The sequence below is a fragment of the Hyperolius riggenbachi genome, chromosome 10 (genome assembly GCF_040937935.1).
Source record: "Hyperolius riggenbachi isolate aHypRig1 chromosome 10, aHypRig1.pri, whole genome shotgun sequence".
Lineage (NCBI taxonomy): Eukaryota > Metazoa > Chordata > Amphibia > Anura > Hyperoliidae > Hyperolius > Hyperolius riggenbachi.
The window spans coordinates 73,587,085-73,612,804 of NC_090655.1; the positions used below are offsets into that span (position 1 = coordinate 73,587,085).

General features: G+C 47.2%; 1 protein-coding gene across 1 annotated transcript in view; it reads right to left on the minus strand.

Annotated features, from left to right (window-relative positions):
- TNKS2 (tankyrase 2) overlaps positions 1–16,313 on the minus strand; it is an 85,881-nt gene extending 69,568 nt beyond the window's left edge. Inside the window, exons 1-2 of the mRNA XM_068257506.1 lie at positions 15,832–16,313; positions 2,888–3,112 (exon numbers count right to left, since the gene is read on the minus strand). Of these exons, the coding sequence (XP_068113607.1) occupies positions 2,888–3,112; positions 15,832–16,021 (415 nt within the window). The 5' untranslated portion in view covers positions 16,022–16,313. The remainder of the gene's footprint in view (positions 1–2,887; positions 3,113–15,831) is intronic.
- Between the last annotated feature and the right edge of the window lie 9,407 nt (positions 16,314–25,720).

Genomic DNA, 25,720 nt, shown 5'->3' on the forward strand with positions numbered 1-25,720 from the left:
AGCGGCGATCGAGCGCGGGCGGCGATCAGTGTGCTGACGCAGCTAGCAAAGTGCTAGCTGCGTACAAAAAAAAAAATTAAACAAATCGGCCCAGCAGGGCCGGAGAAAACCTCCTGCGCGGCTGAGGTTAAGCATGGTACATACATAGACATAGGACAACATAACAGCTTGTGCGTACAATTTAGCGACACGGCTACACATCAGGCTTTATTCTTACAGCATAGTAGTTATTTAATGTATATAAGATTCCTGTGTACACATCATATATACTGTACAGTCACAATCAGATATCAGTGATCTCCCCAGGCACTTTTAGCCGGTGCTCCACTCAGCTAGTTTTGGTGAGCACCCGGCTGTTATTGGCTCCGCACCTCCTATGCTGTAAGCATAGTTGCTCACAGAAGCCCTGCATTCTCCCATCTACCCCCTGACGAAGGCACAATGCCGAAACTCGAGTCGGGTAGTGAGGCTGCAGATTTTTTTATGTGCAAATAAACAAGCTCTTATCTAGTAAGTGATAACCCCCTGCGTGGCTTCTTTAAGCGCACAGTGTACACTATTTCTGCTCATTTTCCCTCAACCAGGAAGTGCTGCTGTTTGCCTTCACTGCTACTGGGATTGGAGCCACTGGTGGAGTGCAGAGAAGCCAGGAACAGGAAGTCTGGGTATCAGCTGACCAGGAGATCACGTGGTCAGTTTCCATCCACGCTGAGCAGAGCACCAGCTTGTCCCTGGATATCGGGATTACAGCAAGATTTATGCACAGAAAGAGGTACCATCCACCACACACACGGCTGGAAGAGGTACTGTATTGCTCCTTATGCTCTTTATATCGGCTGACCTGTCTTGTTGAGACATCACTGCACCTGCAGGAATAGCCATCCACTGTCCATTAGTGCGCTTAGGTACATTGTTGCTTTTATTTTTTACTTTTGGGGCTTGGGACTCGCCTCCACCTTGTAGCTGCACACCACTCTGATTTTGCGCTGTGTCTCATTGCTCCAGTATGCTGTAAGCATAGTTGCTCACAGAAGCCCTGCATTCTCCTATCTACCCCCAACCGGCTACATTTTCATGCCACCCGGCTGGAAAAAAAATTCTGGGGAGAACACTGGATATGTATATCTGACTTTAAAAATACGGGGACTGCAGCACAAGTAACTAATTTTTATTAGTTTATTTCATTTTTGTGGACTAAGCGCAGCTATTACTGTATATATAAATTATTTATGATGACTATTATCTGAGAAATAGAATATTTTATCATATTTTTTATTTTAATTACAGTTTAAATTCATTAGGAGTCGGAGTCTGTGCATTTTTTCCCGACTCCAGGCACCTAAAATTGCTCCGACTCTACAGCCCTGCAATGCATTATGGGTTACACTACAACTGAGCTTGACCTATTGTAGTGATGTGCACATGCTGCATAAACCTCAGTCTCAGCCAGGGATGTCTAAAGCCTTGCACACACATCCAATTTTGATTGGCCAAAGACTGACTTCACCACCTCCATGTAGTATGAAGGCAAGCTGATTTTGAACGCTATGAACGGAATGTGTAGGTAGGCCCTTATATTACTTGGAAGTGGTAAAATTGGCCAATGATATTTATTGTGAAAAAAAAAAAATTGGCCAATGATTGACCAATCAAAACTGGACGTGTGTACAGCTGCCTCCTCTAGTCGTTTAGCCATGTAAAACAGCAATATGCCTAGAAGTGTATTGTTGCATTTTGTGTCCTGCACCACAGATGCCCATTGCTTTTTCTCCCTTCTCCATAAAGCAGTAGGTGTTGCTCAGCTCTAACCAAACAACATAGCGAACAATGGACAGGGCTACTTAGGACAGACTGCATCCATATGACTACCAGCACGAAGTGTGCAAGGACTACTAATAGACAAAGCACACACCCTGCACTCAAATGAGAGGCACCTGACTACCATAGGAGGATGTTGGTTTCCATAATAGCTTGCGTGCAAATTATCGTCCCTCCCACCACGATGAGGTCATCCTCTGCCGTGAGGGGCCCTATCTAAATCAAAATAAAAGTGTTTACTGCACAAAAAGGCCGTAAGGCTTTCACGCCCAGCACCCACTGCAACCTTGTATCCAGACACATTCCGGTATGTGAAGATGTTTATTTCTCATATTATTCTATCCGTATGATGTTCACTATTAGGGAATCCAAATAAAGCAGTTCACAGCAGTGACGGCGTTCTATCTCCTCTCTTTGGCTTATACAGATATGGTTACAGCCTGGGCACGCTGAAAAGATTGCGGATCTAGAGTGTTTTGCCCCCCTGTTGTCGTCACTGCACATGTCATTACAGTGCAAGCCCTTTCCTCATTCTTTTTGTTCCACAAAAGCTCTATTTTAATATCTTCTTGTATATGCAATACTTTACGCATTACTGCAATTGTGAATAAAAGGATAATACACTTTAGGAGCGCTCCACTCCCTCTTGTCATTTCAGCATCACAACTTATCCCTTGTTGTTAAGAGCTGGTTCACACATGAGCGATTTTCAGCGATTTGCTGATCACGGCGATCAGCAAAGGGCTGCTGCTAATGTATCCCTATGGGATCGTTCTCACTGCAGATTTTGCGATTTTCATAAATCGCAAACACGCAGCATACAGCGCTTTGGGGGCGATTGCGTTGGGATTCTCGTTCTATTAACGGGAATCTCAACGCAAGTCACGGCAAAATTGTAATGCCAAAAACCCGCAGTCACAATTAACGTTCAGAATGTGAAGCAGCCCTAAGGAACTGCACCAGGAGTTTTCCCCCCAACCTCTTGCATTACATTGACACCGAGTTCAATGAACATTCCTCAAACACTTTAGTTGTGCACTGAACACATTGTACCATAAAAGATGCCCACCTATGCAAACATCTATCTTCCCCTTTATGGCTGCTTCATGGAGTGGAGTATAATTCCAATTGTCACGGGAATTGGGATCTGCACCGTGTCTCAGCAGGAGGTTGACCACTTCAGCATGACCAAAAGAACAGGCGTTGTGGAGAGGGATGAGGCCGCCATCATCACGGGCATGGACGTTGGCACCGCTTTGCAGTAAATATTCCACCACATCCTTCCGGCCAAATCCTGGGAAAGAAAAATAAAACCACTGTAAACATCAGAAGGGGGTGGCGAGAAACTCCCTGAGGGCTACCAGTAGAGTCAGTGCAGAGAACATAGAAATCAAATCCACACACACATCCTACCTCAGGGGTGATAAAGATATGTAATAAAAGGAAGCAATGAAAAAAAATCAGCTTGTACAAAAGCAGATATGTTCAGCAAGAACCAGTTGTACAAGTCTGGGCTTTTCTAACAAACTGGGTGGGGGCTGATCAGGGAAGCTTAACAAGACATCACCAAAGAGGCCTACAAAAGCCTTTTAAGAGGCTGGCAAGGCCTACAAATCCTTGCCAGCCTCTTAAAAAATGAATCTTTAGGCTGGTTTCACAGTGGGACGTTACAGGCGCACGTTAGAGCAGCCTGTAACGCAGCCCACCGCACAGCAATGAAAAATCAATGAGGCTGTTCACAGTGCGGACGTTGCGTTACATTGTAACGCTGCGTCACAAGACAACGTACTGCATGCAGTACTTTGGACGCGGCTGAGCCGCGTTAGACTGCTTGCACATGCTCAGTAATGTTGGGGAGGAGCGGAGAGCGGCCAGGCACATGGCTAATTATTATGCACTGCACGTTGTGACGTGCAGTGTTTACATCCTGGAGCAGCCGCTCTGTGCGGCGATTGGCCGGCGGGACCACGTGATGCCGCATGCGCACAAGAGTGCGCATCACGGCATCACTGACGCCAGAGTGAGCTGCACAACGCGGCTCACTCTGACGTCCAGATCCAGCACCACCAGGCGTTAAGTTAGGGGGACGTTATGCGACCTTAACGCCCCCTCTAACGCAACGTCCTGGTGTGAAATAAGCCTAAAGTTAGCCACATTTTAAAGTAAAACGGTAGCAAAAAAACAGCCCCTGGGGGGTACTCGCCTCAGGATCCTAATAAGACTTTCCCCCGTCCTTTTCAGCCTCCAGGATCCATCGCTGTCAGCCACCAAAAATACATGTGGTGCAGGTGTACCTGCAATATTCACCTTCCTAGCTACAGTGCAGGAGCGGCTTTAAAGACCCAATTTTACACCAATTTTTTTCATTTGTTCGACAAATCTGACCAGATTTTATTGGATAAAAGATCAGGATTGTTGGATTTTTATGATCAATGTTACAACCAGTCAGAAAAATTGATTGCAATTCTTGAATTGAAAAAGTTATTTAAAAAAATGTTATAGTGTGGCCACCTTTTAGCTGGGTCTACATGGAGCGATGTGTCTTATCAATCGAGCAGCTGATGCGGCTCGATTGATAAGATCCGACAGGTCCGATCTCGCTGCGGCCGATTCCCTGCTCTTTCCCCACGAGCGGACAATGGCAGGGAATCGAGCGGAAGATAAGCGGCGCCGGCGGGGATAGAATCCGACGCATGCGTGGGTGAGCTGGGACGGCGGGGATGCGGCAGAGTCGATCCGGCAGCTAATCGAGCCGCCGGATCGCTCCGTGTAGATTAGGCTTTAGGCTAGGTTTAACGTACCCTTGACCTCGTTTTTATGTAAAATGTTTTTAATGCTTTCTAACATGCTGTGTTGTGACATATTAGTCACAGCACCATCCTTCCCCTTTAGCGCTCCCTCTGTCTCCTGCTCTGCTTAGCCGAAATGCAGACGTCTCTCATGGGCAGGGAGGAAGTGTCAGTACTTCCTCCACTCTGCCCATCATCAGGAACGGCCCTCCACTTGCTGTTATTAGTTCCTATCTACATTGCGCACTGCGGCGCTGTGTGCAGTCATATGCTGGGTACACACGGTACGATTTTCCGCTCGATAGATGGATCCGATAGATAATATCCGGCATACCAGATATTCTTTCCGATCAATTTTGCGTTCAATTTCTCATAGAAGTGAATGGAAATAGATAAGACAACCGAGCGAAGATAAGATAATCGAGCGCAGAATCAAGTAGAAAAACGATCAGGTGGGAAAATCGAGTGGAAAAATGTAACGCGTGTACCCAGCATTAAGGTAATTTAGCTCAGGACGGTAGTGTACTAATACAGCTATTAGTACACCATTGTTCTGAGCTAAATTACCCCAAGACTGCATACAGTGCAGCTCCCCAGTGCACTGTGCAGATAGGAACCAATAGCGGGGAGTGGAGGGGCAGTGCCTGATAACGGGCAGAGAGGAGGAAGTACTGACAATTCCTCCACACCCATCCTCGATGTTCTGCTCCAGTCGAAGATTTTGGCTGAGCAGAACGGGGAACAGGGGCGCGCTAAAGGGAGAGGAAGGTGCTGCGATTTATGTCTCAGCACTGCAAATAAAATCATTAAATGTATGTTATTTTACAGCAAGGTCAGCTGCACTTTAAATGGGCAACTGATGTGTTTTAACTGATCAGCTATCATCAGTTGCTGTCCGTTTTCATCAGCTTTTATTATGTGTTAGGCCCTTAAATTTAAAAAAAAAAAAAAAAAAGCTGCAGGCAGTGACCAAGCTTTCAGTTATAATGCATAGATGTAAACTGACCTATTGGTAAACATGTACAATTCCCTAAAGAGGAGCCGTCAGAAATACTAGCCCAGAAAAAAACCACATATATAAGTAGACAAATACTTGTTCTACTTAAATAACATATGTATTGCACTGTCCAAGTTATGATTTTAGTGATTTTTCTATAGTAAAAAAAAAAAAATACTTTTTAGGATTCTCCATTTTAACTGTGTCTATCTTGAAGCCAATGCTGATGTAAGGGGAGACTGCCTGATTGTGTATGCATTGCCTGGCCTCCCAGTCTTCAGGCACTCCCACCCAGCTCTGCACTAGAAAGTGCATTGTGTCTCAGCAGGAAGTGATCGGCTGTCATAGGCTGAAGCCTATGACAGCCGATCACGCTGATTGGCTGAGAGGGGGAGGGAGGGTGCAAAAAAATAAATAAATAAATAGGCAAATTTATGTAAAAACATATTGTAATAAATATTTATAAAAAATAATAAAAAACATCTGGGGGGTGATCTGACCCACCAACAGAAAGCTCTGTTGGTGGGGAGAGAAGGGGGGGGGGGGGGGAATCACTTGTGTGCTGAGTTGGAAGGCCCTGTAGCGAGGCCTTAAAGGGGAACTGAAGAGAGAGTTATATGGAGGCTGCCATGTTTATTTCCTTTTAAGCAATACCAGTTGCCTGGCAGCCCTGCTGATCCTCTGCTTCTAATACTATTAGCCATAGCCCCTGAACAAGCATGCAGCAGATCAGGTCTTTCTGACATTAGTGTCAGAGCTGACAAGATTAGCTACATGCGTGTTTCTGGTGTTATTCAGATACTACTGCAGAGAAATAGACCAGCAGGGCTGCCAGGAAACTGGTATTGATTAAAAGGAAATAAATATGGCAGCCTCCGTATACCTCTTACTTCAGTTCCCCTTTAAAGCTGCAGTGGCCTATTTAGTGAGAAATGGTCTTTAGGGCAGTCCTCAAGTGGTTAAAGGACTACTCCAGCGAGAAAAGTTAGCAGCTAAAATCTGAGGGCTCGTTTCCACTGTTGCGGTGCGGAATCGTCTGGATTCCACCGTGGACGAAATTGCATGCGGATGCGTTTCTGCATGCGGTTTTCCCCGCGATTTCGCATGCGACTTCGCATGGCTAAGAAGCAGGCGAATTTAACCATGTCACTGCCTGTGTAAATTGCCATACCATTACATGTGAAATCGCACGCGAAATCGCGGGAAAACCCGCATGACAAAGCCGCATGCGATTTCCCTATTAACCACTTCCCTACCACACTATTTTGTGCTGATCGGTGCTGCGTGGGCTCTCCAGCCCGCAGCACCGATCAGCTAGCAGCCAGGCCGATCAGACTTCCCCCCTTTTTTTCCCACTAGGGGGATGTCCTGCTGGGGGGGGTCTGATCGCCGCCGGCTGCTTGCGCTTGCGGGGGGGGCTCTTCAAAGCCCCCCTCCGCAGCGCTTCCTGGCCTCCTTCCCCTTCCCTCCCTCTCCCTCCCCCTGTGAGCGGCGCAGGACGGATTTCCGTCCTGCGCCTGATGGAATAGGCTTTAGCCTATCAGATGCCGGTGATCCCCGGCCAATCAGAGGCCGGGGATCACCGATCTCCTCTACGGCGCTGCTGCGCAGCAGCGCCGTATACATGTAAACACCGGGGAAGGTCTTCCCCGTGTGTTTACATTTACCCTGCGAGCCGCTGATCGGCTCGCAGGGTGTTCACGGAGACACCCTCCGTGAGCTGACATGGAACGGCCGCTCAGGAATACACTTCAGGATTCAGGGGCGTGTATATACGCTCCGAGAATCCGGAAGTGGTTAAATACATTGCGGGCGATTCGTCCACATTCCTGCCGCACGCGATATCTGACGGCTCTGCCGTGCAGATTTCCCCCGCACACCAAAATGCACCCGCACGACGCACAAGTGAAAACAATCCCATCCACTTGTATTGCCTATGCGAATCCGCATGCAGTGCCTGTATGCGGATTCGCTATAGTGGAAACGAGCCCTGACAGAACCAAAAGGTTTTAGGGCCCATTTCCACTATCGTGAATTTGCATGTGTTTTTCGCATAGCAATACAAGTGAATGGGACAGTTTCCACTTGTCAGGAATCCTTTGCGTTTTTCTGTGCAGAAAAAATTTGCATGGCAGAGCCATCAGAATTCGCATACCGCTATGCGAATCGCATACAATGTATTTAATAGGAAATTCGATTGCGGTTTAGGTATGCAAATTTTCATGCTAATTCGCATAAAAACAATGGAAAAATCACACCAGCACTGCCATGGTTAAATTCGCATACATCGTCATCCATGCGAATTCGCATCCGCATGCAAATTTTTCCCGCGACGATTCCCACCGCACAAGTGGAAATGCAGCCTTAGACTAGTTCATCTCCTTATGGGGATTCTCAGGATTTTCAAAAGTATTTTCTGAACAGCAGAGGCTGGCTGACATTTTACTATTTTGGCAATTACTTAGCAACGGCTGTTCAGGAAATGCTATTGAAAACAAAAAAAACCCTCAGAATCCCCCATGAGGAGATGGACTAGACTAGATTCCAACTGTTTACTTTCTTTTTTGCTGTAGTGGTCCTTTAACCTGTGTATCAGCTATGTGTTGTGTTACAAGAGTCAGGCTGCATTTCCACTTGTGCGGTGCGAATCGCTGCGAATTTTCATGCGAATTTGCATGAAAATTCGCATGGATGACCATGTATGCAAATTTAACCATGGCAGTGCTGGTGTGCTTTTCCATTGTTTCTATGCGAATTTTCATGCGAATTTGCATACCCAAACCTCATGCGAATTTCCTATTAAATACATTGTATGCGATTCGCATAGCGGTATGCGAATTCTGATGGCTCTGCCATGCGAATTTTTTCTGCACAGAAAAACGCAAAGGAATCCTGACAAGTGGAAACAGTCCCATTCACTTGTATTGCTATGCAAATTTGAATGCGAAAAACGCATGCGAATTCGCGATAGAGGAAATGAGCCCTCAGTGTAACCCAGCCCTTAGGCTGCCACATGCTATTCACATCACTGGTCTACTTGCTGGAGCTGTGGTGCATGAAAAACAACCCACTGTTAATCAGGCAGTCAGCTATGGCATATCCATTATTGTTGAATAAATGATTACATAATCAATCTTCACTTTTCGCAGTTACATTTTGTTATATACTTATATTAAGTCTGAATGAAGATAAAATATTCATATGGCCACACAAGGAAGAAATAAAAATACAATATATAAACAAGGGCAATGTAATCTCCTGAAACTCTGTAATTTAGTCAATGCAGAACTGACTGCATTATAAAACAATGTGAGGCAGCAGTTTTCTACAGCTTTAGTTCTATATGATCAGCATAGCGCCATAAATAGAAACACCTGCGGGAGCCGGCAGATCTGTGCTACATTTTCTATAAGACACCATTTCAATGCAAAAGATTTACAGGCATTTATAAACTACCGAAATGTAGGGTTATTTTGCCATCAAAACACACTTATAAATGTGGATTAGTCATTTTAGATTTATGTGAAAGTGATTGATGAAATCTCATGGCAGCAATCGCCATCAACAACATTGAGATACTGTCTCATATGTTACAGACTACAGTTTCTGTAGATGTCTATTATATCCTTAATCTCTTGAGGACCGCAGTGTTAAATCCCTAAAGACCAGGCCATTTTTTTACTAAATTGGCAGCTGCAGCTTTAAGGCCAAGCTGCAAGGCGGCCGAACACAGCTCACACGTGATTCCCCCCCCTTTTCTCCCCACCAACAGAGCTCTGTTGCTGGGGTCTGATTGCCCCCCGTGTTTATTTAATTTTTTTTATAAACACAGGTAGTCCCCGGTTAACGAACAAGATAGGGACTGTAGGTTCGTTCTTAACTCGGGACGCTGTGCCAGCCACCTTTGCCCCCATTCTTTAAGCAGAGTAGGCGCAGCAGAAGGCAGATAGGGGACATCTCACCTGTTACATGGCGGTAGAAGGTGCCAGTGTGCTGCCCGGAAGCTGCGCGGCCCGTCCTCTCCCTTCATTCACTGTCCCCCCGGCGGCTTCTCATGAGTCGCATAATGACGCATCATGAAGAGCCGCCACTAGAAGGCTTTTCCTGACTGCATCATTATGTGACGCATGAGAAGCCGTTGGGGGGGGGCAAATAGTGAACAAAGAGAGAGGACGGGCAGCGCAGCTTCCGGGCAGCACACCGGGACCTTACACCACAGCGGAACAGGAGAGATGTCTCCTATCTGCCTTCCGCTGTGCCTACTCTGCTTTAAAAACGGAAGCAGAAGAGGTAGTCCCCGTTTGCGTGACGTCATAACGGGGGGGGGGGGGGGGGGTTCAGCGGGTCGCTCGTAAACCGGGGACTACCTGTATTTATGTTATTTCTTTTCCAGCGAGACCACCATGGGACGTGGGAGGACTGGGGAAGCCTCGATATGATCCAGAGGTTTCCCCCTCAGCTAAGTACACCTCCCAGGGGCACTTTTGTTTTCTGTTACAAGTTTTCTTTAAAGTGAACCCGAGTTGAACAAAAAACTGATGAGATAAACAATTCTATTTATTATGCTCCTTCTTTTAAAAATGGCTTTAGATATCCCATGGTTTTATTTTATATTTAGACATTTACAAAGTAGATTGAATGTTTTGTCTGCTTAGTGAAGTCCCTAAACGGAAATAAGCGAACTATTTTTTTTTATCTTCCCCTGCCCTCAGAAGTTGTGTTCTGCCAGGAACACTTTTATGGCTGTAATTTGCGTATCAGAGGTGTGTAATATATATTCCCCACAAGGTACAGTGGGTTGCAAAAGTATTCAGCCCCCTCGAAGTTTTCCACATTTTGTCATATTACTGCCACAAACATGAATCAATTTTATTGGAATTCCACATGAAAGACCAACACAAAGTGGTGTACACGTGAGAAGTGGAACAAAAATCATACATGATTCCAAACATGTTTTACAAATAAATAACTGCAAAGTGGTGTGTGCATAATTATTCGGCCCCCTTTGATCTGAGTGCAGTCAGTTGCCTATAGACATTGCCTGATGAGTGCTAATGACTAAATAGAGTGCACCTGTGTGTAATCTAATGTCAGTACAAATACAGCTGCTCTGTGAGGGCCTCAGAGGTTGTCTAAGAGAATATTGGGAGCAACAACACCGTGAAGTCCAAAGAACACACAAGACAGGTCAGGGATAAAGTTATTGAGAAATTTAAAGCAGGCTTAGGCTACAAAAAGATTTCCAAAGCCTTGAACCTCCCACGGAGCACTGTTGAAGCAATCATTCAGAAATGGAACCAGTATGGCACAACTGTAAACCTACCAAGACAAGGCCATCCACCTAAACTCACAGGCCGAACAAGGAGAGCGCTGTTCAGAAATGCAGTCAAGAGGCCCATGGTGATTCTGGACGAGCTGCAGAGATCTACAGCTCAGGTGGGAGACTCTGTTCATAGGACAATTAGTCATGCACTGTACAAAATTGGCCTTTATGGAAGACTGGCAAGAAGAAAGCCATTGTTAACAGAAAGCATAAGAAGTACCGTTTGCAGTTTGCCACAAGCCTTGTGGGGGACACAGCAACCATGTGGAAGAAGGTCCTTTGGTCAGATGAGACCAAAATGGAACTTTTTGGCCAAAATGCAAAACGCTATGTGTGGCAGAAAACTAACACTGCACATCACTCTGAACACACCATCCCCACTGTCAAATATGGTGGTGGCAGCATCATGCTCGGGGGGGGGTGCATCTCTTCAGCAGGGACAAGGAAGCTGGTCAGAGTTGATGGGAAGATGGATGGAGCCAAATACAGGGCAATCTTGGAAGAAAACCTCTTGGAGTCTGCAAAAGACTTGAGACTGAGGCGGAGGTTCAGCAGGACAATGACCCTAAACATAAAGCCAGGGCAACAATGGAATGGTTTAAAACAAAACCTATCCATGTGTTAGAATGGCCCAGTCAAAGTCCAGATCTAAATCCAATCGAAAACCTGTGGCAAGATCTGAAATCCATCTAATCTGACTGAGCTGGAGCTGTTTTGCAAAGAAGAATGGGCAAGGATTTCAGTCTCTGGATGTGCAAAGCTGGTAGAGACATACCCTTAAAGACTGGCAGCTGTAATTGCAGCAAAAGGTGGTTCTACAAAGGATTGACTCAGGGGGCCGAATAATTACGCACACCCCACTTTGCAGTTATTTGTAAAAAATGTTTGGAATGATGTATGATTTTCAATCCACTTCTCACATGTACACCACTTTGTATTGGTCTTTCACGTGGAATTCCAATAAAATTGATGCATGTTTGTGGCAGTAATGTGACAAAATGTGGAAAACTTCAAGGGGGCCGAATACTTTTGCAACCCACTGTACCTACAAGACAGAAGCTGTCACTTCCATGCCTAAACATTAACTCTTTCAGGCTGCAAAATAAAACAAGTAAAACAGCCTGGTTATTTATGTTCTGTACTGTACATAGACATGGTTTTCTCATTATGTCCCATGTCGCCTCCGATACACTTTACCCAAATAGATATACTGATATAATAACTGAGATACTGAATTTGAATTGCCCGTTTTTCCAGACGGTGTAGAAAACATAATGATCTCTTTTAATCTGTGTTGAAAAGCTCGCTAGAAGTGAATGCAGGAGATTTTCAAAGCCCATTCACACAGTAATGTCCAAATAGAAGGACATGTCCACACATGTTCCCGCAGCGGTCCCACAGTCACACGCGCGTGTCATTTTCAAGATACAGAAAAGCAGCTGCCGATGTAAGAGGCCTGTGTCAGTGCATGAGTACAACAAATCTATGTACTGCTGCTGGGTGAATAAAACAACAGATAATGCTTACATGGCAGTTTTCCGCCGGGTAAAATTGGTGCAGGAGGAGCCAAATGAAAGCTCACCCCACTGTGGCTATCATGGCACCCATTTCAGGCGCTACACAGCGCATCAAGATGCTCCGCCTTGCAGAAAAAGATCCAGATAATCATGCATTACAGTGAACCTGGCACCATGTTTAACACAGGGCATCCCAATAACACGAAAAATACATGCCAACAATAGGTCTCATTATTAATATAAAAACTTTCATTTTACATTAAAGGGATACTGTAGGGGGGTCGGGGGAAAATGAGTTGAAGTTACCCGGGGCTTCTAATGGTCCCTCACAGACATCCTGTGCCCGCGCAGCCACTCACCGATGCTCCGGTGCCGCCTCCGGTTCACTTCTGGAATTTCAGACTTTAAAGTCTGAAAACCACTGCGCCTGAGTTGCCATGTCCTCACTCCTGCTGATGGCTCCAGGAGTGTACTGTGCAGGCCTAGTATGGTCTGTGCCTGCGCCGTGCACTCCTGGTGACATCAGGGGAAGCGAGGACACGGCAACGCAGGCTCAGTGGTTTCCAGACTTTAAAGTCTGAAATTTCAGAAGTGAACCGGAGGCGGGGCCGGAGCATCGGTGAGTGGCTGCACGGGCACAGGATGCCTGCGGGGGACCATTAGAAGCCCCAGGTAAGTTCAACTCATTTTCCCCCGACCCCCCTACAGTATCCCTTTAAACGTCCATCCCCAGAGATTTCAGGAAGCTAATTGTTTTATTGCACTCATTACCTAGAAGTAAACAATACCTTTTCCTCAACAGAGGGGGGTGGGTAATTAGAACAGTTTCTTCAAAGAGAGCATTTAGAGTTAATGTGTCAAGATAGTAATCTCTGACTTCTGTTAATAAGGACTGTGAGAAGGAGGGGAAATGGCAGCTTCTATGCCAGGAGAAATTCCAGTGAAAGGGTGCTTCGTTCCCTTTAACAGGTCTGAAATAAAATGATGTAAACAGCTTCCTAGTATTTTTCCTACATCTATTCCTAGGACCAACATACAACCCCCCTCCCCCGTACATGTTCTGTCACTTAATGATGTATCACTATTTCACAACACTGGCAAAACTCAGTCGCACCTGTATATAACTCTACTCACAGCCCAGGTGGTTATTAGGCCTGTTCTCCACTCTACCCACTTTGTCACTGTGAGGCAAGCTTGAGATCTCAGCAATTCAATGTAAATCACAGAAACAGGTTTCCATTAGGGCCCGCTTCAAAACTGCAGGCTAGCACTTGTTATAATGCGTGTACGCGTGTGACTCCCTGTAGCTGTGCCATGCATAGGGGAATTGCGTGCATGATGATAAATTATGCAGCATGCTGTCTTTTTTTCCACCCCACGTGACAAACGGAAACTTATTGATTTCAGTAGGATGCATTTTCCTGCCCGAATAGCATGCTGGAAGCGCTACAAATACGCAGCAGTGGAAACAGGCCTTGGTGCAGTTCATTTATGCCCAAATGCAAATGTAATGCCTGCTATATTTCTCCCGTGATTGTGTTAAAGTCAATGAGAGAGCAAATGCTGTGCTACGCGATTTTCTTGAACATGACCTGAGCCATAATGTTTTGTAAATGATTTTTTGCTTACCTAAGGGGTGCTGCATCTCTGGGCCCCTGGCCTTACAGGATGTGCCATGTACTTCACCCATCCAGCAGCACCTGCCGGATTTTGTAGTTCTTGCCAGTGACTTGTGCATGCCGCAATGCATGCTAGGAGATGTAGTCCATGGATGAGAGCACAGCTCTGTACTTGCACCCACCACAGACTACATCTCCTGGATTGCATCGCCACACGTGCACAAGAATAATCACTGCAGGAATAAAAAGGAGCTATCCAATTGCATTACTTAAAGTGAAACTGAGGTGAAAATAAACTGATGAGATAAACAATTATATTTGTCCTCCTACTCCTAAAAAAAAAATTATTCCAGGTTTTTTTTTTCATATTTTAACATTTTCAAAAAGTACCAGTAGGTTGAATGTTTTAAGGTCTCTAATCAGTGGCAGCGTATTACGTGTCCCAGAGTTAGAAAAAGGCCAATAGTTCATGCATTTTATCTCTCCCTGCCCTTAGAAGTTGTATTCTGCCAGAAAACTTTTTATGGCCGTAATTTATCAGTGATGTTTACTATATTCCCAGTAGCTACAAGACAGAAGCTGTCACTTCCATGCCTAGAAATTAACTTTCAGACAGCAAAATAAAACAAGCAAAACAGCCTGGTTATATGTTTTGTACTATACATACACATTTATTTCAACAAGCCGCTCTGTTGTGCGCACTTCAGGATGATAGTGGGAAGTGGTAGTGCCAGGCCTAGAATGAAGGCGTTCAGGATGATGGTCAATGGTGGCAGTTCCAGGCCTGGAGTGGAAGAATTCAGGATGGTGGTCAGGGGTGGCAGTGCTAGGCTTATAGTGGAGGGGTTCAGGATGGCGGTCAGGAGTGGCAGTGCCAGGCCTAGAGTGGAGAGGTTAAGGATGATATTCATGGATGGCAGTGCCAGGTCTAGAGTGGAGTGGTTTGGTGATGATGGTCAAGGGTGGCAGTGCAAGGCTTAGAGTGGAAGGGGTGGGATGATAGTCAGAGGTAGCAGTGCCAGGCCTAGAGTGGAGGAGTTCAGGGTGAGATCAGGGGTGGCAGCACCAGGCCTAGAGTGGAGGAGTTCGGGATGAGATCAGGGGTGGCAGCACCAGGCCTAGAGTGGAGGAGTTCGGGATGAGATCAGGGGTGGCAGCACCAGGCCTAGAGTGGAGGAGTTTGGGATGAGATCAGGGGTGGCAGCACCAGGCCTAGAGTGGAGGAGTTCGGGATGAGATCAGGGGTGGCAGCACCAGGCCTAGAGTGGAAGGAATCAGGATAATGGTCAGGGGTGGCAGTCCAAGGCCTAGAGTGGAGGAGTTCAGGATGAAGGTCAGGGGTTGCAGTGCCAGGCCTAGAATGGAGAGGTTTGGGATGATGGTTAGAGGTGGCAGTGCCAGGCCTAGAGTGGAGAAGTTCCAGATGATGGTCAGGGGTGGAAGTGCCAGGCCTAGAATGGAGTGGTTTGGGATGATGGTCAGCGGTGGCTGTGCCAGGCCTTGAATGGAGAGGTTTGGGATGATGGTCAAGGGTGGCAGTGCCAGGCCTAGAGCAGAGGGGCTTGGGATGATGGAGGGGTGGCTCTGCCAGGGCTGCCTACAATAGAGGGCTTTGAGATGATTGTCAGGGGTGGCAGTGCCAGGCCTAGAGTGGAGCAGTTCAGGATGATGGTCAGGGAAGGACAGGCATCCATGGTCCTGTCCTGTCAGCCATGTGATGAGGACTTGCCCAGTTAGTCTCCCCATCAGGCCTATTGCTTCTCATTACCTGCAGCGAAGTGCAGCGGGGTGGACTTCCTGCCGGCGGTGTCTCGGCTGTTCACGTTGTCAGTGCTGACCAGCTTCCTCACCCGCTCCACGTCTCCGTTTCTGCAGGCCTCGAACAGCTCCCGGGCCGGCTCCCCGCCAGCCGTGCTCTCTACGTGAGCGGAAGCCCCAGCGCAGCGGCGGCCGGACATCCTCCACCAGCAGTCCCCGCCCGACTGGCCGGGGCTCCCGTGCAGCGCCTGGGCACCCAGGCCGCACTCCCCCTTACTTCCACCCGGGCGGCTCAGCAACCCCCGGAGCCCATCCCCGGGGGAGTCCGCCCGACCCTGGCACCCGCGAGCCGCCGTGATGATCAGTGTGTGGCGGCGCTCCTCTCCCCGCACTCCATAACGAGTCCGACCCCGGGGAGATGCACAACACAGCAGCGACGGGAAACAGGCAGCGGAGCTCGCCCCGAACGTCACGTGACACAGAGGAAAAACACACAAGATGGGCGCGTGCACGAGAACGCATACCGACACATGGCACGCGCACGTCTGTGACGTCACTGAAGTTCTCTCCAGGCCGGGCGGAGGGAGGGTCGTTGGTCACCATGGAGACGTGTGAGCACATGCAGAGGAGAGCTGTGCTGGTTGGTGTTCTCTGTCATTACAAAGAACGATGTAGGGCAGCTTCACAAGATGACTTCTGTCCTCCTATGCCTCCCTTTATCCCCTTGTGCTACCTCTGCCCCCTGTTCCTCCTTCAGCCCCCCTCTGCCTGCTTCTGTCCTCATGTGCCTCCTTCTGTCTGCCTTTGTGCTTCATTCTGTCTTCATGTGCCTATTCAGTCCCCCTGTTCAACCTCTGTCCCCTTCTGTGCCTCTTTTTGCATTCTGTCTCCCTGTGCCTCTGTCTGTCCACCTGTGCCTCCTTCTTTCTCCCTGTGCCTCCGTCTGTCCTCCCGTACCTCCTTCTGTCTCCCTGTGCCTCCTTCTGTCTCCATGTGCCTCTTCAGTCCCCCTTTCAACTTCTGTCCCCCTGTGCCTCCTTCTGTGCCACTTTTTGCCTTCTTCTGTCCCCCTGTGCCTCTGTCTGTCCACCTGTGCCTCCTTCTGTCTTCCTGTGCCTCCTTCAGTCCCCCTCTGCCTTCTTCTGCCCTGCCCCCCCCCCCCCCCCCCTTTGTGCCTCTTTCTGTCCCCTGTGTGCCTACTTCAGCCCCCTGTGCCTCCTTCTATCCTCCTTTGTGACTCCGACCATCAGGTGACACAGGAAAAATACAAGCTGGGCGCATGCACGAGAATGCATACTGACACATGGCAGACGTGCAAGTCAGTGTCGTCACTTAGCTTCTCCAGGCCTGTTGCAAATGCTGTGCAATTATATCACCAGCCGACTGACACACACATACAACAAGAGCCCTCAACATCTCAATCATACTGCTGCTCGTTTCTATAATATAAGGGTTTCTGTAACTGCTGATTCCGTGGGATTCTCATGCACAGCAGTGTGTAAAGTTCTCGCTTGTCAGGCAGATCAGCATCCTGACTGCTGGCCACAAGGGGTTTTTATCCCCCCCCCCCCCCATTCCGCAAAACCACTGTGGCAGTGGCGGCACTCAGAAAATAGTTGATGACTCTGAGTGCTCCAATTCCATATATAACCTAACATTTGCATGAACTTGCTGAAATTACTGGCAACTCATTAACATCACCATTTGGCCTAGAACATGCTTTCCCCTAGAACATCCCCACTGCAAGCTAAGGGCATTCCCAGAAAGCAAGATGGCCACCCTGTGACACAGATAGCAGATTCTCCAGCTTGGGCAGCAAGACAAGGTATCACTCTGGCCTCCAGTAAAATGAATATTTGTAGAATGCACCAGAAATGGGCTCAAGTGGATGAAACTTTATTATAGGTTTACATTAAAGAACAACACAGTCAGGACTCCACTTTGAATAAGACTTTTATTTGCAGGTGGACAATGTGCTCTGTACAAGTACCGTAGAGTGCAATCCATTTATTGTATTTGCACTGTATAAATTACATATACAATACATTCATAGATATACAGTATTAGAGAAGAAAGACATTCATATAGAAAACCACCAGCACCAAATAATCATAATAAAACTATAAAAAGGCACACATTTCCTATAAATTAAGAATATGGATAGACCTTAAAATGTATCTCCACTAGCTGATGACCCAGCATTTTACAGGTATGTATTTGGTTGTTGTTTGCTCCGCTCACTTTTTCTAACCTTGACACAGAGTCACTCAGTGACCAAGTTTATGAGTTTTGGGGTCCTTGGCATCAATGGTGTTAATTTTCCCATTGAACTGAAACAAATCTGATTTGCTGTTTGTGGCTCTGCCCCCTTTTCTGAATGTGAACTCCAGTCTCCCAATGACTGACTGTACCAGATTTGAGGGCTCTGTCATTAAAGAGACTCTGTAACAAAAATTTCATCCTGTTTTCTACCATCCTACAAGTTTCTAAACCTGTTCTAATGTGCTCTGGCTTAAGGCTCGTACACACGTCATACTGAAGCCAACGACGGGTCCGTCTGCACCTCCCGCTGGGCGGGTTTTAAGCAGGCAGTACAGCGTGTGTACAGTGTCAGCGGACTGATAAGGCTGTTTTTGAGCGATCCGCCCGACTGTACACACGCTGTACTGTCTGCTGAAAACACGCCCAGCGGGTGGTGCCGATGGACCCGTCGTTGGCTTCAGTATGACGTGTGTACGAGCCTTTACTGCAGCACTTTCTACTATCACCATCTCTGTAATAAATCAGCTTATCTTTCCCCTGTCGGACTTGTCGCCCTGTGTCTGGAAGGCTGCCAACTTCAGTGTTGTGGATCTGTGATGCACACCCCCCCTTCCAGGCCCCCTCTATTCACACTCTCATGTGTGTGTTATTTACATTAGCCAGCTTTTCTCTGCTCTCTTATCTTTTACAAGCTGGATAAATCCTCCTCTGTTGTGAAAGGAGTCACATGCTGAGGAATTACAGACACCGGGCAGAGCTGACTGCAGGAAGAAACAATACTAATCAATTTTATGCACAAGCCGTGTCATTAATTGCTTGGGACTTATTACTCACTCAAATGTGGAGATGAGGCCAACCTGAACTGTGAACATATACTAAACTGAAAAGAAGATTGGTTACACAGCCTCATAAAGTATACCAAGTCACGTTTATTGTATCAAATGTTAAAAGACACCGATCCTCAGACAATTTGCCATAGGTCAGTTGTTCCCCAGATAGTCCCCATAAAAACAGTTACTGCGGATAACATATATGACGCTGACTGCGTTCCAGATAGCAACAATTCAATGTGTTAAGCATATAAACAAAACTGTGTCTGGCCAGAAACATCAATTTTGCTGCACTTATCCTTGCATCCGCGCATTCATTCACCACATATACATGTGCCCAGATATTGGATATGGGGGGCCCCCTTTATATTAACTTGGATTCCTCCAAATGGTTCAGTTCATCATGGTATTATCAGAACTTGAATTAGCAGCCACTTGATCACAGCAAACAAGGGTAGATCTCACCCATATCAATTGTAGGTATCTCATCCAGGAAACTTCCGCTGGTCCGTGTGGCAGAGTCCTGTTGACAGGCTTGGGAGCGTGATGCTGTTAGCTCCAACATGCCGCTGCTCTCTTGCACGGAGAACGCCAGCCCGGAATTCCGTGCCCCACGTGTGTGTGATGATGCTGCGGTGCACGCAGCCGCGTCAGCTCCGCCCACCGACGCGTTTCACGTCCCAATTGGACGTTTCATCAGGGTGTGGTCTTACTAGCAAACGTCACCTCCTATGTAGTGGTTTAGGCTCCGCCCACCGCATCTCCGTTGCCATGTTCACCATTCGTATTTACTGCATAGACTGTATGCGGTGCGGCTTGTATACATAACACTCTGTAAGACAGCCTTTCATGTTATTATATTCAGGCAGACCATATCTATACTTGATGTTTTGAGTTCATATGTATGTCATTCTCAAAAACGTTTTCCTTTATAACAATTGAGTTTAGTGGACACGCCACATCTGCACAGTAAACGTCCATAGCGGAGGAAGACCGCAAGGAAAGAGAGTCCATACATGCAATTCATAGCATAGTTCATCGTTCAGGGATGTCATGATTAGCCTATCAGGTCAATTCATGCTGTACATTTACATGACAGTTCCAAGTATGGTTGACTATTACTTGGGCATATATTGTCCTTAAAGGCACAATAGTCATTCATTGCGGATCCATCCATACCCATGCTTTACCCATTTCTTCTCAAAATTAGTTAGAATATGCACCAACTGATCATGGGCAAGCCCTACAGTGGACAGCAATTTGATGCCAAATGATAAGGTTGGTTCAACATATCAATATCTATTGGCTCTAAGGAAGGGGGACAGGTCTAATTCGGCATTTAACCCTTTAGGTGCCACTGTACCAAGTTTAAAGATCCACATTGCCTCCTTACAATAGAGTATTTCATCAAAATCACCACATCTGTTCGATATCTTTAAATTATAAATCCCCTTGACTGTGGTTCCCTTCAAGCTGTTCTGATGACATTCTCTATAATGGTCATAAATGACCCCTGTCGATTTCCCCTTGGTTATCTTTCCAAAATGTTCGAGAATCCTCTCCTTCAATGCCCTTTTGGTCTTGCCAATATAGCCTAGTCCACAGGGACACTGTATCATATAAACTACCTTTTTAGTGTCACAGTTTATAAAGGATCTAATGGCAAACTTTTTGTTGCCACTACTATCATAGAACACATTGGCATGATCAACATATGGGCATAGCTTACATTTAGAACACTTGAACATCCCTGTGGGCTTCCTACTGTCAAGCCACGTCACAGGGTTCTTTTGTAGTTCACTATGCACCAACCGATCCTTTAAATTGGGCGCTCTTCTGGCAGTTAAGAGTGGCCTCGGACCCACTATTTTTTCAATTTCTTTATCAGAGGTGAGTATTGGCCAAAATCTGCTCAATAGTTCACGTAGATTGTTCCAATGGGCCCCAAAGCCGGTCACGAGGCGCATGTGCCCATCTCCCTCCGTTTTGTGCGGCATCCCCCTAGGGGCCAGCAATTTCTGCCGGTCCAGGTCCCAAGCCCGCCGCAAAGCATTCCGCAATACCGAATGCGGGTATCCGCGCTCGCGAAACCGCTGATACATATTGCGTGCTTCATTTCTGAAGTCTTCATCCCTGCAGCAATTCCTCCTTAAACGGAGGAACTGCCCGTATGGGATTCCCTTCTTTAGAGACGACGGGTGGTGGCTGGTCGCGTGTAATACCGTATTGCCAGCCGTAGGCTTACGATACGATGTGGTTATTATCGCCTGACCCTCCACTTTCAACAAGAGATCCAAAAATGGGATCTCCCTCCCAAAGGTGAAGGTCAGACGAATATTCTTAGTATTGATGTTCAATTTAAGTATGAATTGTTCCAACTCCTCAACGGTACCTCTCCATACCATTAACACGTCGTCAATAAATCTAATCCAGAGGGCGACGTGTGCACCGAACTCTGGGCTGGGATAAACCTGTTCCCGTTCCCAGAGTCCCAAATGTAAACATGCATAGGCTGGTGCACACGACGCCCCCATCGACGTACCGCGTAATTGTTGATAAAATTGTCCTTCAAATACGAAACAATTCCTAGTAAGAATTAATTTCATTGCCTCCACAATAAATGCATTGTGGGCTGTTGCAGAGGGATGCCGCTCACGGAGGAAGAAGGACATTGCCCGGAGCCCCTCCTCGTGTGGGATCGACGTGTAGAGAGACTCCACGTCGATCCCGACAAGGACGGATCCCGGGGGCACCTCGAACCCGGCCAGGACACTCAGAACATCACGTGTGTCCTGTATGTAGGACGGTAATGCTTGGACCAATGGGCAAACCTTTCTATCTATGTACTGTCCCAAACGCTGAGTGGGACTCCCAATCGCCGAAACGATTGGTCGTCCTGGAGGATTTTCCATAGATTTGTGCACCTTGGGGATGATATATAGGGTTGGCACATTAAAGGTAGTCACAGTCAAATAATCATACTCTTTCTTGGTTAATATTTTTTCACATAGACCTTCATCAACAAGGCTATTGACCTGTTCCTTGATTAACGGGAAAGGATTGTCCCGAAGTTTTCGGTATGTATTGGTATCATTTAGTTGTCTTTGAATCTCCTGCACATATTTTTCCTCATCCATGAGGACAACATCACACACACGTGGGGCACGGAATTCCGGGCTGGCGTTCTCCGTGCAAGAGAGCAGCGGCATGTTGGAGCTAACAGCATCACGCTCCCAAGCCTGTCAACAGGACTCTGCCACACGGACCAGCGGAAGTTTCCTGGATGAGATACCTACAATTGATATGGGTGAGATCTACCCTTGTTTGCTGTGATCAAGTGGCTGCTAATTCAAGTTCTGATAATACCATGATGAACTGAACCATTTGGAGGAATCCAAGTTAATATAAAGGGGGCCCCCCATATCCAATATCTGGGCACATGTATATGTGGTGAATGAATGCGCGGATGCAAGGATAAGTGCAGCAAAATTGATGTTTCTGGCCAGACACAGTTTTGTTTATATGCTTAACACATTGAATTGTTGCTATCTGGAACGCAGTCAGCGTCATATATGTTATCCGCAGTAACTGTTTTTATGGGGACTATCTGGGGAACAACTGACCTATGGCAAATTGTCTGAGGATCGGTGTCTTTTAACATTTGATACAATAAACGTGACTTGGTATACTTTATGAGGCTGTGTAACCAATCTTCTTTTCAGTTTAGTATATGCAGGAAGAAACAATCAGCTTGTAACTCTTCGGTGGATGAGAGCTGCAGGGGGAAAGAAACACACAAATGATCACTTAAGATTTAAAAGGAAGCCTGCTTGAGTATGGATGTATTTTCTATGTGCGGACATACTGTACATCAACCTGTTTTGGTGGCCATTTTGTTTGTTTACAAACAAACTTTTTAAAACTGTTTTTGACTACTTTTAATGGGACGGGGAGCAGCGAAAATGTGACAGAGGAGAATAGGTGCGCACTGGTATATGTACTTTTGTGCGATTTTAACAATACAGATTCTCTTTAAAGGAATATTTAAGTGCAAAAAAATGACTTTAACACCCACTTTCCTGAATAGTAATCCCAGTCACCCAGTGACCAACTGTAACACCTTGCGATTAACAGAATGGCTGCAGTTAACATTTTCCCATTAAAAATAAATGGCTGAAATTTGATTGGCTGTTTTATGATCCACCCACTTTCTTCAAATTTTGTCTCACAGATTTACAGCAGGAAGTTGTGTAAGTTGATGTGGCTGCACATGAGCTGTGAGCAAACATTTAGGATGCTGACACTCAACAACCAACGAAATGCAAAAACCCTGTAAAATTCAGCACATCTAGAAAAATCACAGAGAATACTCAAGAAAAGGTTTGTGCATCAATTCCATATGCAGCATAATATTTTTAATTTAAGTGGAGCTACCCTTTTATGATCCATTCAGGCTGGTGTCCTTTACTACAATCTTTCCATATTTGTCCTTTATTTTCCCAATGTTGCTGTGAGGCCATGCAGAGTATCCCTTCAGCGTAATTAAAGTAAAACTCTAGCCACACATTTTATTGTAGATTTGGGGAGAGTAGGGAAGTGTTTGAACCTCTATCAGGTTTACATCTCTGTCTGGGCACAAGCGGCTCAATGCTACCACACAGCTGTGGCCATGCATGAAGAATAGCGCAGTCGCGATGGGCAGGAGGGTCCTGGGTGCCGTTCCGCCGGGTCCCCACCGCTCAGTATCCCCCCGAACGTCCCCCGACCGCACGGCCCGGGTCGGGATCTTCAGCCTCCACAAAGCTGGCCGCGGCTGCGCAGTCCGCATAGCCGCGAGTGCGGCTGCGCAGCTCTAAGGCCAACCCCCCAATCCATGCTACAGGAAACAGCCTGTTACGTGGATCGGGGGTTGGCCTTAGAGCTGCGCAGCCGCACGGCTGCCATCTTTGTGAAGGCTGATGAGCCCGACCCGGGCCGTGCGGTCAGGGGACGTTCGGGGGGATACTGAGCGGCGGGGACCCGGCGGAACGGCACGGAGGGCGCAGACGGCGTCCTCCGTGTCTCACAAACTGACACAGGTATCTCACTTTTTTATTTTTTTGGGCGCAAACAGGCCTCGTAAGTCCTTTAAGTAAGTATTTCATTTTTGATCCGAAGTTCACCTCGGGTTCTCTTTAACCACCCTGGCGTTCTATTAAGATCGCCAGGGCAGCTGCATGAGGGTTTTTTTTTAAATAAAAAAAAAAATATTTCATGCAGCCAACTGAAAGTTGGCTGCATGAAAGCCCACTAGATGGCGCTCCGGAGGCGTTCTTCTGATCGCCTCCGGCGCCCAGAATAAACAAGGAAGGCCGCAATGAGCGGCCTTCCTTGTTTTGCTTAGATCGTCGCCATAGCGACGAGCGGAGTGACGTCATGGACGTCAGCCGACGTCCTGACGTCTGCCGCCTCCGATCCAGCCCTTAGCGCTGGCCGGAACTATTTGTTCCGGCTGCGCAGGGCTCAGGCGGCTGGGGGGACCCTCTTTCGCCGCTGCTCGCGGCGGATCGCCGCAGAGCGGCGGCGATCGGGCAGCACACGCGGCTGGCAAAGTGCCGGCTGCGTGTGCTGCTCTTTATTTCATGTAAATCGGCCCAGCAGGGCCTGAGCGGCACCCTCTGGCGGTAATGGACAAGCTGAGCTCGTCCATACCGCTAAGGTGGTTAAAGTGGACCTGAACGTTTGCACAGGACACAAGGAAACAAAGAGAAATACACCTTGTGTGTTTTTACAGAGAAGAACCTGTCTAATTCCCCCTCATCTTCAAGTGATCACAAGTGTAATTTGATCTCTCAGCTGTGTCAGCACAGAAATTAGGCAGACCTCTGCAGACACAGCTAATATGAAAACACAGGATATTCACCCCATAACAAGTGTAGCCACAAAAACACCTAATCTGAACAAAAACACCTAAACAGCTTGGGGCCCCCCTGCAATCCCAAGGGTTGCTTCCCTCTAGTTATGCCCCTGAATGAGGAGGATATCGGAATGCTGAGAGAAATAGTGAGAGAGGACACTGAAATGCTATGTAGAGATGACAGTTTAGTGGGCCAAACAAGTTTGCAAACCAGTGTTTTCAAATCCTAAAAACCTAAAAGTGCTCAATACAGGGTTCCCTGTCTGCCCACTGAACCAAGCTGCATGCCATTTGCCCTATTCCACCGTCATGATCTCTCACCGTCACCAGAGCATAGAGAGCTGGATGGGTGGGCTGTCTGGTCACCAGAGCATAGAAAGCTGGATGGGTGGGCTGTCTGGTCACCAAAGCATAGAGAGCTGGATGGGTGGGTTGTCTGGTCACCAGAGCATAGAGAGCTGGATGGGTGGGCTGTCTGGTCACCAGAGCATAGAAAGCTGGATGGGTGGGCTGTCTGGTCACCAAAGCATAGAGAGCTGGATGGGTGGGTTGTCTGGTCACCAGAGCATAGAGAGCTGGATGGGTGGGCTGTCTGGTCACCAGAGCATAGAAAGCTGGATGGGTGGGCTGTCTGGTCACCAGGGCATAGAGCAGGGGCAAATCCAGGATTTCCAAGGCGGGGATTCCTGAAAGCGGCGTGTGGGCGTGGCCAAAACATGGTGTCGGTGGAGCCAAATACTAGCAGTTTCTAGGCTAAATTGCACCCAGGGTGAGGGCGTAAAATACGCCCCCAACGTGGAGACAGGTATAGGTGCCCGCAGTATAGGTAGCCAGCTATAGGTCATCCCCCCAGTATAGGTAGCCCATATGGTTGCCCCCAGTATAGGTTAGATAGGTATATGTCCGCAGTG